At 47.5% G+C, this 13551-nt stretch overlaps 1 protein-coding gene across 2 annotated transcripts in view; it reads right to left on the bottom strand.

The window, feature by feature from the left end:
- The window catches only part of kcnma1a (potassium large conductance calcium-activated channel, subfamily M, alpha member 1a), a gene marked incomplete at both ends in the record, with an annotated part of 141117 nt that overhangs the window by 103000 nt on the left and 24566 nt on the right, over positions 1 to 13551 (bottom strand). For both annotated transcript variants that reach the window (XM_079729764.1, XM_079729765.1), the window contains one exon: positions 9430 to 9591. In XM_079729764.1, the coding sequence (XP_079585890.1) occupies positions 9430 to 9591 (162 nt within the window). The remainder of the gene's footprint in view (positions 1 to 9429; positions 9592 to 13551) is intronic.

Below are 13551 nucleotides of genomic sequence, written 5' to 3'. Positions count from 1 at the left end.
GCCAACACCAACATCTTCCAAAGCAGGTCAAATGACTTTGCCACAGATGCACGGTCCAAAACAATGACTCCCATCGACCTATCAAAGGGTATTCCGATAGGTAACACACATTGGAATGACTTTATCTCGGGAACGGACGGTCTTATCGCTGGAAATTACAACTGGAAATTAGGCGTCTCCGTCCCTCTGTGCTCCATGCAGCATGACCAGCAGTCCATCAACATTCACCGGACATCAGTCAATGATAATTGGATCGCTATCGACATCACTGCTATGTTATGGCCAATGAAAAAGGAATAGCATATACATCCACTTTTAATCTATCTCTCTTCATTATCTTAAGTGACCGAGCCAGATTTGGTTTGAGTTTAGTTCTATTACACACATTTCTGTGATCTTATTGATGTATTGGGCCTATTTTTGGAATGCTAATGAATCACAACCCTCGTGTGCTTATTACTCAACCAGTGATTCATCAGTTAACTGATCATTAATCTGTTGGTTGGAGCAGAGGACGGGCCTCGCAGTTTCACATATTCTCTTGCCCAAGCCAGCCCTAGACTCGCAAGTTCATGAACGTCCACTAACCTCTCGCACAAATTAGATAGAAAAACATTATAGTCCATCTGCAGTGGCAGAAAATTGTCTCTGAAAGACACTTATATTAAATACATGAACAAACAAATGCGTTATCTCAGTGCACCAAAGCGCAGTGACATACAGTGCATGTTGTGTTATTTACTGTTATGGATGCTAATGACAGTATGAATAAAGTCTTGGGTAAATGTATTTAGATGTATTCACATCTATCTGTGATTTAGGGACTCAAAAACCAAGAGACAAACAGTGAAAGTAGAGCGGAGCAGAAATAAGACTGTAGGGGAACCAACCCAGCATGGATGAATGGATACTGAACAGAGCCCAGAGAGATGCTTGGATTTCTCTGTATCTGCTAGTTGTAAGACTGAGTCTGATGTAGAGATATGGCATCGGAATTTATTCCTGGAGGAATGATAACATCTTCTCTATTCAACAATTTTCTAAACGCACAAAATGTAAGTGTGTCCCTGTGCGCATGTGTTTCTTTCGAGTTTGTGTGTGTGTGTGTGTGTGTTTCAAGTGTATGTGTGTGTATGTGTATGTATGTGTGTATGTGTGTGCATTCATCCACGTTCATCTGTGTACCCGCACGACACGTGTTTGTGTGTATGCGTTTGTGCATCAGTGTCAGTGTGTTTCGAGTGTGAGCGAGTGATTGCCTGCAAGATCGGCGACGATTTGGACAAAATATAAAACCTGCTCGTTGCAAATGAGGCAACACTCAATGGCAGAAGGGCCATTAGACGGCAGAAAGACTCAGAATCTCCCCATAGGTCTCAGGTTGCATTACGGTGACACTGTGTTCCTGACGAGCTACACTCCTAGCGGGTGACAGCGGAGGATAAACAGGGGAGATGGCTCCGGCGCTGCGTTAGGCTGCTGACAGCTGTAGCGCCACTGATGAGTTTACCCACAGTGCGGAATCAGTTCCGCACACACACAAAGAATAATAAGCATGATGAAACATTGCACCCACACACGTAAACACAGGCACATGCGCATAAATGCACAAACAAAAACACATGCTCACATGCACACGCACACACAGAAACGAACAGGCATGCAAGCTTAGTTACGTCCATTGATGCGGCCGCACACCGATCGACCCCATCACACACAGACGGGTAAACAAACACAGACTGTAAATAAACGAAAATAAGTAGCAGAACTGTGGATGGTCTGAGGCTCAAAATAAAACAAATCTAATCAAGCCGACTAACACAAAGACACACACACACACAAACATACGCATATGTGTACGCACACACACACACGCTCGCGCACACCAAGAAGTCTCACCTCACATACACTCATTACAAAATCGCTACCCCGTCGCGCACACATGCCATTGTGAGGAGCAGAACAGTGTGAAGGAGTAGGGTGGGAACGCGTTGACACTTATTTTCTTCCCAGCGGGACACGGGGACACAAAGATAAACAATGGTCCTTCCCCACAGAGTCCCCACAAGGTCTGGAAGACACACACACTCCCACATACTGGCACACCAATGCACTCAGAGAGGCACGCACTCACAAATAAGTATTTCGACTTTATCCCACATTTTGATTGGTTAACGTAAAGTTTAAAGCTGATGACATCCGGTCCGAAAACATTTAAAATGCATATATGATGCATATGTGTCACTTTATGACACTTCTGGTCCTTGAAATGCCCACACAGGGTTTTGTGTTCACCCCAGACAGTTTTCACCTTTCTGTTTTGCACATTCAACATCAACATCCCCACTCAATTCATTGTAAGCAGTGCCTGCTTCATGATGCCTTCCTTCTCATGAATGTGTTGCCCCTCATTTGTCAATTCATTAGTTCATCATGTTAATATTCTAAGCTGTTTTGTGGCTTTCCTTTACAAAGGCAGGAATAACAATCGGGCAAGTTAGTGATCAAACTCGAGGATGGATATCCTTGCAAAACTTCTTCTTGTGTATGGTGTCTATGCCAGACATGGCTATATGTAGTCAACGTTGCCATGAAAGGTTTAGCAGGGGGCTTTATAGCAACCTGGTACAATGCACCTCGTTTTTAACACAGATATCGTATCAAAGTTAAGGTAGTGAGTTTGTTCGTTTTCAACACTGACATTTTAAATGACATGACTGATAGATAAATGACGGTTGACACGTTAACTATAAGGACAACAATCGGTACTGAGAGGCAGTGACGTCTGTTCACACTGAGCCTGGGATATATAGGCTCATATACAATGAGCCTGGGACATATAGGCTCATATACAATGAGCCTTTGATATTGTAAAGGCTCCTATTGGTGCGGGGGGAGGGGTCTGCTTAACCTTGAGAGGCGGCTGGCTTCGCGAGATTACGATCCCCGCGAGAATCCGTGTCAAGTTCCTCTTCTCAAGGATCAATCAGCGTCCCGTGAGGAACGACGTGATACGCGGGATACATGATAGACAGTGATGGACGGATTCAGAAGGGCCTGCTCCGATCAAAACCGTTCTCAAGGACGACTTCCCAGATGGCTCTGTGTCAGAAACCATATGGTGTGTCAGGTAAAGGTCTGCTCATGCAACCTAAAAACTGTCTGGGGGGCCTGTTAAGGTGTAGAAAGGACCCCAAATGCATAAACACACGTACAGCTGAATAACTAGTCCTCTTGCGTTTGGTTTGCGCACACTTCCACATCAGCCCGCTGCTCTTGTAGTCATCGTCCTCACAGTATGAATGCCAGATCGTTTCTGATAGCTAGTTCCTCATTGTGAACCCTTGGATGGCTTAGCTGATGATATTGAAGATGAGATGTAACGAATATAAACAATATTTTTTATGTGCGGATATGAAAAGGGTTTCGGTTGGTTCATCCGCCCTCACCATGCCCCACACGAGTAGCAAAAAAACAAAGTTACATTTAGTTAAAGCGACTTCAACCCGCTGAACCCTTAACCTAACTATAGGTAGCTCTTTGGACGAGGGCGGCCGCAGTGCATCGGCTTGGCAGACGACGACGACGACGGAAAGAGGGCTCCATATGTGGACGGCCATGTGATGGGAGGCTGTATGCACGGGCAGAGGGATCACCATAGGGCTAGGAACCCAGCCATGGGAACAGATGGTCCACTGTCCCCCACCAAAGATCGCATTAAGAAAGATGGCAGGGCTGACCTATTTCTGGACCCGGCATGCCGGGCAAATCAGCGGCACAGCGAGACAAGGGGAAATATCTACGTTGAACGGGTTATAATCCTCCGCCCTTTGTCTTCTTCATTACGGGATTTAAAAAAGGCATTTTTTTAGGGCACCGTCATTATAAACTCGAGAGAAAAATTATAAAATTATAGGAGGGTAGCTTACTATTTCGTGTGCCTGCTTTGGTAGTGTGAGCTTGCCGGAAAAAGGCTATTTCCATATCCTGCGTGAGTGAAGCTGTCAAAGCATTTATAAGCAGTCCATTAGGAGATCAGAGGTGAGGTTTGGTTCTGTGTTGTTTCATTGAATCAGCGTTGTCTTTTTTAGAACTCAGTTGCTGTGGTTCTATTGTCTGGAGATATCACAGTGAATCATTAGTTTGTTATTAATATTTTGTTTTCAGGTAGATGCGGACAAGGCTTGTTGCTGAAAGACGCCAACTTGTAGACTGTGGATATTGGCTTTCAAATCCGGAGCCTTTTCACAGCTCAGCACACACTCAGCCTACCTACTAGTCTTCCCCACATAACAGGACTTCCCTCATATTTCCATTTGGTAATATTTCCATTATGGGTGGACTTTCTTTTCCTCTATTCTGAGGGCTGTCAGTCTAGATTGTTCCCGGGGTCATTGACACTAATAGCTTGCCCTCTCACCTTGGCGACTCAAAGCTAAACTGGCTGCAGTGAATTGGTTCCTAAATAATTGATTGGTCCATATTGTGGAGGTGATGGTTGACATAAACAGCTAAAGACCCATATAGAGCAGGAGGGCGGCAGCTGCAGGCTAAAGTATCACTCATTTTACCCCATTGCTTTTCCAAAGGCATACGAGATGACTCCTACGCTAATAGGAATTGGATACATGGTGAGGGGTGCGCTGTTTGTTTTGTGTGTGTGTGTGTGTGTGTGTGTGTGTGTGTGTGTGTGTGTGTTTGGGTGTGTGTGTGTGTGTGTGTGGGTGTGTGTGTGTGTGTGTGTCTGTGTCTGTAGGTCTTGGTGAAGTGCTAACATCACACAAGGACAGTCGACTTTGACAAACGCTGTCTCATCTAAAAGGAGAGCGGGTTTTCACCAAGTCTCCGTCCATGAATGTTAAAACACACACACACACAGACACACAGACACACACACACAAATAACGACTTGCAAACATTGATGCATGCACACGGCCCCACACACATGGACGCATGCGCACACACGACACGAACCACACACACACACACACACACACACCTAGCCGGAGGACAGAGACTCCTTCGTCTCCGTCCTCCCAGCAGCCCATCAGCGTTCAGAAAGAGACAGGGTCCCGACCTCACCCCCACCCAGACTAAATGATGACACTGCGAGGACAGATACGTGTTCATTACCCTTCGATTCCCATGAGGCCCCAGCAGTCGGTCAGCAGGCACACACAACGCACCGCCTCAGGGGCCCCGGGGCCGACATATCAACAGCTAGGAGGCCCCCTCCCTCCTCTCCCCCAGCCAGTAACACCGGCCCTCACTGGGAGACGACACAGAGGGATGGTGGTGGGGGTGGTGGTGGTGGTGGTGGTGGTGGTGGTGGTGGTGGTGGTGGTGGTGGTGGTGGGGGTGGTGGTGGGGGTGGTGGTGGGGGTGGTGGTGGTGGTGGTGGTGGTGGGGGTGGTGGTGGTGGGGGTGGTGGTGGGGGTGGTGCTGGTGGTGGTGGAGGGCCAGTCCCACAGATGGATTTAGATTTGAATTGCAATTCAATCAGCCCTAGGGTATACTTGATCTTTCACTTGCTATAAACTCATCAAGACCAACAAATGAACAGAGATGGAGGGCTCAGCCCATCAGACGACCAGGGGCAATCCATCTCCATCCAGCCACCCCCTTCCCCTTCACTTATCCCAGAGAGCGGAGCCTGCATCGAGCCCTAATCCGCACTGTGCACGGGTGTGTGAGTGGCTATGCGTGTGAGAGTATGTGGCTGCATGGTTGCAATGAGTGCATACGTGTGTGTGTGTTTGTGTGGGTCTGTCTGTACATACACTCATAATGTATATGCATGTGTTCCTCTGTGTCTGCCTCTTTGTGTGTGTTTGTGTGTGATTATTCATGTGGGTGTACATGCATGTGTACATGCCTGTGTTTGTGTGTGTATGTATGCGAGGAAATTTGTGCGTGCGTGAGTGTGTGGGTTTTCGGTGTGTGCATGTGTCTATATGATGACTAAGCACCGCTATGGCACCTTGCTTGTTGCCATCCAGGCTGGTCGCACACAAACACATACACACACACACACACACACACACACACACACACACACACACACACACACATACACGCACACACATACACGGATGTTTACTGAGATTTGGATCTGCGGCAGAACACAGACGGGGGGCCAAGCATCTCAGTAAAACCACCCACACACACACACACACACACAGGCATAAACACACACACACACACACACACACACAAATGCAGACACACAGATACATACACATACACACACACACACACACACACACACACACATAGACACACAGCTCTTCTCTGGGTGTTATGTGTACGAGACATGGCAAGGAACCATGAGTTCACAAACGGTTGGAATCCACCCCAATGAAGATACACTCATTCACCTCCACGAAAACACCTCCATCACCACACACTGCAGGGGAGACAACGCAGAGAAGAAGAACGAAAAGAGAAAGAAAGAATGAAAGAACAAAGAAGCGAAAGAAAGAAAGAAGAGAGTATATGCCAGTGGAATACAGCTCAATAGTTTGTGCACCAAACTGTATGTGTCTCTGGCAGTAATCATTGAATTAAACATTTGTCTACTGACTTTCATTAATATGTATCAGGTGCCCGGTAAAAAAATCACTACTGTACACACTGTGGAGTGATTGTGTATGCGTGTGTATGTGGTTGCATGCATGAACGTGTGCATAAGTGCCTATCTCCACGTTCTAATGGTTTTGTCCATCATTTCCTTCACAACACACACACACACACACACACACACACACACATACACACACACACACACACACACACACACACAGACACACAGACACACAGACACAGACACACCCACACACAGAGGGCAGAGAGCAGCTTGGCAGCATGCACGTTTGCGGGGCTGGGTATTTAAGCAGGAAGGATGGCACGGCCATGCCAGTGGAACTGAGAGTAAGGAGGGGAAGTGATGGGAGAGAGAGGGAGGCTGGTTTTGTGTCCAGATGACAGATCCTGTGAGGGCGCTACAGAATCCTCCTCTCCTCTCCTCTCCTCCAAGCATCCTGGAACTCGATCTGGCGCTAAGCAACCAGCAAATTCCTGCACACTTTTCCCCGGCGAGTGTGTTTGGAGAGCCTATCTCCTCTGCCGTCTCGTTCAATTTCCCCCCAGACGGCCCGAGACGGTCTCACGATGGGCAACAGATGTGAAACTACTCCCATGCGAATGGCAGTGTGGGTAATCTTTAGTAAACAGCAATGTCCAACAGGTTCTCCACGTTTCAGAGCTGTATCCCAAAGCATATTCCCTCTGCCATCGTGTGGATGGTTGTAAAGGCCACCTCTACACTGGAAATATATATAATATATAATCAGCTTCCAACGCATTTACAATGTTGCAGACACTGTTACCAAAAGCCACTTAAGCGGTCACTAGAGAGCAGGGAAGGGTTAGGGCAACTTACTCAAGGTTGGCTACAGGTTGAATAGAGGCGTATGAGTGATCGAACCCAGTAGCTTTATCCGGGAGTAGAACACCATAGCATCTAGACTATCCCCATGCTTTTCTCCTACATTTTTTCCCAGACCTTTTGCACACGTGACAGAGGTAAATCCGCTGTGGCAGATGCATGTCACTTACATTTGACGTGCTGGGTAAGTGCAGGCCACTCAAGACAGTGACAACCATTATGGATGGGAGAAGATACTGAGCTTCAGGTAGGGATCTGTGATCTGCAAGAGAGTTGATTGGAAATAGTTTTGTGCCCCAGTCTGTATACAACCGCAACAGGGTACGAATTATACATCACATGTCTTGCTGGGCTTGGTGCATTTCTTGTTTGTGCATCCGGACTTATATTGCTATTTGGACAAGGTTTGGCTCTTTTTTTTTTCGTATTTCTGTCCTGGCCTTCTGTCGTGACACCCACGTTTCCCGTGTGTGGGATGTATAAAGATCGTTGACAGAATAATTCCAAACTGAATCTATTGGGCTACGCAATATTGTACAATAATAACAAAAAGGTGTGTCCACCTGAGAGTGTATCGCTAGCAGACAATGTTACATCGATAACAAAATCCATGAAGGACTGTCAAGAAAGGAAGCAATACAGGAAATGTGTTTGGCTAGTTCAAGGCTCCACATTTAGGGAATAGACAGTGGAGGGTGAGATGAAGGTCAAAGGAGGGAGGGAGGAAGGGAGGGAGAGAGCGAGAATAAGAATCAGAGAGAGAGGCTTTAACTTATGAGAAAATCGACAGTGACAATCTAACCTACAGCACACACAGACACACGCATACACACAGACACACAGAAACATGCAATCCAATAAATAAACCACCACAAACACTTACATATGCACACAAACAGATTAATAATAAGCACACTGCTCTTGTAAATTTAACTGGCTGAGAAAAAGCTAATCGGCGTAGGTTGTACTGCTCTGTGCACGTGTGTGTGTGTGTTTGTGTGCGTGTGTGAGCGAGTTATTGTGTGTGTGTGTGTGTGTGTGTGTGTGTGTGTGTGTGTGTGCATTTGTGTGTGTGTGTGTGTGTCCATGTGTGTGTGTGTTTGTGTGTGTGCATGTGAGTGTACTAGTTTGCATGTGTATTTGTGAGATTGTGCAATGCCGCAGAGGCTACTCTGTGCCAGTTCAAATGCCAGGCTCAGAGAGCTTGGCAAGAACAGCTAAGAAATTGTTTGCAAATGCTATGGACATCAGGTAGTTCACAGAAGTCATCCGATGGAAGAATTAGCATCGGAGTCGGCACCCCAAAAAAGATCCGGAAGGTAAGGGATGTGTAAAAAGTAATGGATCAAACATGACGTTCGATTCTGGCCTTTGACACCTCTAACTTGAAATGGTCAAAACTTGGGGCTGAGCTTTTTTCCTATCAGCAGCGCACGGCCCGGCCTTCCGTGGCATGGAAGGCCGTGACACCGTGGCATGGAAGGCCGTGACACCGTGGCATGATGTTAAGGGATCAGGGAGCTAGGCTTAGATTGAAACGGTACGGGTTTGTAACCATCATTATTAGGGCGGCAAGAAGCTCTCAGGCCATTGCTACATTGATGATGCATTAAATGTGCTGTAGGTACGATTGTCTTAAAGAGAGAAAGAGCAAGATTTTGCAGATAAACAATCGAATAAAACGCACCCTCCCTCCCTCCCAAAATGTTGCCTCCAGTGAGATGATTAAGCTGCGTGGGCGATAGTGATTGACAGGCCAGATGGATTCACCAAACCAATCAGGGAAGGGATCGTCAATGATGTTGCTCAGAAATGAGCAGTCAGGCTCATTGGCAGGCACAGTCATCTTCTTCACGCATCTCACTCGAAGGCTTGAAGTAAGGCTGGGGACATTTGGGGATCGAACCCGGTATCTTTCTGGGTTCGATCCAACTGGGAACCCAACCCTTTACTGTGGGTAGATAGAGAGCGGTAGAACTTACTAGCACTCGGCCGGTGAGCGTCTGGGCAGATATCATGACTCCCGCCCAGTCCTTCACTGAGGTCATCCACCCCACCTCGCTCATGGGCACTTCCTCCTTCTCATCTGCCTTGATCGTCCCGTCTGCCTGAATAACCACGGGGTTGGTCAGCTTCTGGACCTCCTGGGGAAGAGAAAAGGCAAAAAGAGGAGTCAAGTTTCAATGTGATTGGCCGGGAAAAAGGGAAAAACAGGGAGATGTGTTGGAGTGTTGTAAAAACACATCACAATAGACAATCAATAGACTCACAAAAGCCGAACACCAGGCACAGATGGATCTATCTGGATCTGTATGTTTATTGACTGGACAGAGAAGAAAAACATGCAGGAGTGGGGATGGCCTTTGTGGCACAGGGGCGCAGGTCAGGATCGAACCTGGTGTCAATACAATGTGTGTGTTGCTTAAGTTGGGGCACGAGGGATCAGTCACAGAGATTCTAATCAAGACAATTCCAGCCCTTAGTCACAGTTATAGCCCCCCAACGCTTCACAGGGCACAATATATGACAACCTCCTAACCCTGACTCCTCTTAAAGGACAAGGAAACTCTCCCCAAGGTCAAGGGAAGGAACCTTGAGAATCCTTCACACTCTTTTTCCTTTGGTTTGGGGAGAAGTATCCCTCCTTCCAGGGAGGGTTAGCATCACGGTGGTAAAAAAGCACTGACACAGAGACATTGCTACACAGCAGTGGTTCCCTGAGAAACAAGGGCCAGGGAAAAGAGGCAGAGGAAGAAGGAGAATGCGTCCAATTGTCAATATGCCCCCTAGCACATGCATGTGCAATGAAACATGCATGTGACTGTATGGCTACTGTCCCTGAGGAATCGCATAGAAATCCAGCTGTCGCCCTATATGGCATATGTCGACTGTCGTGCGCTGATGTAGGATGTGTGTGTGTGTGTGTGCGAGTCATTTTAACATATGGGTCTGTTAGGTGCGGTTCAGTGGTTCTGAGGGTGGCCGGTGTGTGTGTGTGTGTGTGTGTGTGTGTGTGTGTGTGTGTGTGTGTGTGTGTGTGTGCGTGTGTGTGTGTGTGTGTGTGTGAGCACACACACACAAACACACACACATACACGCACACACGCACACACGACAGAAACACTGTAAGAGGTCAACATGTGTCCCCTCTACCCTCGTAAAAAGCGAAGGCTTGGAGTAAGTCCCGACATATGGCTTCCCCGAGAAGAATTCCTGGCACTCGGGCAACTTAAGACCCTCCCGATCAGGGCCATTCCCTCCCTACTGTACCACAGAAGAAGAAGCGCTTGCGTCATCCTTGTCTTCATTCACAGTTCCTCTCCCATGTCGCCGCTTTAGACATCTGACTGTGGCCGTGGCTAAGCCCGAACGCTGCGAGCGAGCAACAGATGCTGTTTGACATTGACTTGATAGCCCTTTTTTTTTTTTTTTTTTTTTTTTTTTACTCCTAGCAACATCTGATGTCGGTTCATTGCAGAGAGTTAAAGACGGCGCAAAGAATAGGATGGTCGTGTTTACAGTGGCGTTCTGTTTGTTTTAGAGCTGATACCGGTTTAACACCGCTATGAGTTGAGTTTTTTGTTCCATTATCTATGTTAGGGTTTCAGAGAGTGTCTATGTTTTTGTGTACAAGTGTGTGCAGATTTATGTGTCTATGTGTAGTGCAAGTGTGTGTGTGTGTGTGTGTATGTGTGTGTGTGTGTGTGTGTGTGTGTGTGTGTGTGTGTGTGTGTGTGTGTGTGTGTGTGTGTGTCCGTGCGTGCATGCGCCTATGCGCTTGTGTATGTGGAAGTTAATCCGGGGTACACTGAAGTAATGGGAGGTGGAGATGAGACCTTCACCATGAACCACTCTGACCACCCCTCAGGAGGGACACGCCTTGGTGGTCGGAAGCATGGCACCGTCAGGCTAAAATACACACATTACAGATGGCTCCCAAGGGAGGCCTGAGTCTGTTTCAGGGGGATTGTCCGGCTCCAATTGGATTACATGACCTAATGATACAGCATGGAGGACACAGTCGCCATCTCCCCTAATTTGATTCCACCCCTTTTAACAATAGCAATGAACTGGACTGAAAGAAGCCAGCTTAGTCATAAGATTTATCTATCTGCACAGTCCCGCCTGGGGGCTGTTCCATACTGAAGTGGATGATTTAATTAATACAAACCGCCTGGGAAAACAGACACTGGACCACGCAGTGTCCAGGGAGCTGATTGGTTTACTCGATGAATCGGACCCAATAATAGCCAGCATTATGACGAAATGCAAGACCTGAATAGAAAATAACCATGAAGGAGGAATGTTCCAGCATGTGCGTAAGCATCCGTGTAGGTGTGTTTGTGTTGGTGATAAGGTGTGTCGGTATGTGTGTGTGCGTGCTAGCATGCCTGGATAAATCTCCAACAGACACCAGTGTGTGTGTGTGTGTGTTACATGTACAGAGCTGTCTTAAGTTTCACTCCGGTTGGTGGTGCTCCTGTGCAAAAGCACTTCAGGCATTACTGTGTGTGTGTGTGTGTGTGTGTGCGACTATGTGTGTGTGTGTGTGTGTGCGACTGTGTGTGTGTGTGTGTGCGAGTGTGTGTGTGCGACTGTGTGTGTGTGTGTGTGTGTGTGTGAGACTCTGTGTGTGTGTGTGTGTGTGTGGGTGTGTGTGTGTGTGTGTGTGTGTTTGTGACTGTGTGTGTTTGACTTTGTGTGACTGTGTAACTGTGTGTGTGTGACTGTGTGTGACTGTGTGCGTGTGACTGTGTGTGTGTGTCCGTGTGTGTGTGTTATGGTAGGGGCGGTACTTGGGCATGGCCAGAGTCAGCCCAGAAGATAACTCAACCAGGGAGGGGAGGGGCCACTCACAACCCTCCTCACCTTGATCACACTCCGATCACACTGTAAACACCCCCCCCCCCCACAGTACTAGCAAAACATGAATGGCGGGTGTGCATATGCATCATTGTATAAGCATCATTCTCTCACTCGTGCGTGCGAGAATGTGTGCGTGTGTAGGTGTGCGCATTTGTGTTAGGGTGTGCCTGTGTGAGTACGTGAGTGCATGCATGGTGTGAATTCTATGTGTGCTCAGGTACACAATGGATTGAGGGCGGGTGCGGTTGTGTGGTGGTGGGGTTGTGGGTGGAAACTCCATGAATAATAGATGGTGCAGCGGGCCCCTAACAGACGATCCACCGGATCACAGAAGACACACACTACGGACAAGAGAGAGGGGGCTTTACTCCATGTGAGAGGCCCAGGCATAGAGCCTGAGAGCTGGGGAGGAAGCGAGTGAGAGAGAGGCACCCATGACAAGAGGAAATCAATCAGCCTGCTATATATACACCCACGTGATGTCACAACAAGCTGAGACAGAAGGGAAGAAGGCCCGGGGGGGGGGGGGGGGGGGGGGGAGAGCAGGGTAAACAGGGGTTGAGGGAAATACTTTGTTATTATAGCGACACGTTGGACAGGAAGTTAGGATCAGAGAAAAAAGCCCACCTTACTCCCCCAATCGTGTTTACTTCAGTGTGCTTTGCTTGATTGAAATAACAGTTGGCAGGTGTATACTGTATACACATTTTCCATACTGATTCAAAAGAACAGAATACGTTCACGAGAATCGTAGAAAACAACACGCTTCAAGCACGGAGGACTCATAGTGATGATCATAGGGGTTTAAAAATGGGATAAATATGGTAAAAGAACGTGAGGTAAAAATAGATTCCAGACGAGATACAAAGAGGTAGAGGACCAACAGAGCACTAGCAGGGACGACTCGATGTGGAAACGCAAACACACACGCTCAACACTCAAAGAAAACATGACATATGAAAAGGGACACACACCCACCCACAGACACAGACACACTCTCCCCCACAAAGAGATCAGAGACCATGGGAGAGGGAGTGAGAGAGTGCGAAAGAGAACGAGCGAGAGAGAGACCAAGTGAGTGGTCGGCAGGTGGAGAGGACGGAGGAGGAACACGGACACTGAGGGAAATTGAGTAAGAAAAGCTAGGGGGAAAAGCCAAGAAAAACAGAAGGGAGAGCTGAAGGTGACAAGGAGGGAGACATTTTGATCTATAGCAACAGGGAAAAGGGCGGGAAAGA

Source organism: Pollachius pollachius (genome assembly GCF_949987615.1).
Source record: "Pollachius pollachius genome assembly, chromosome: 2".
NCBI lineage: Eukaryota > Metazoa > Chordata > Actinopteri > Gadiformes > Gadidae > Pollachius > Pollachius pollachius.
The sequence above is the reverse complement of the archived record's forward strand: the minus strand, read 5'-3'. Positions and strand labels throughout refer to the sequence as shown.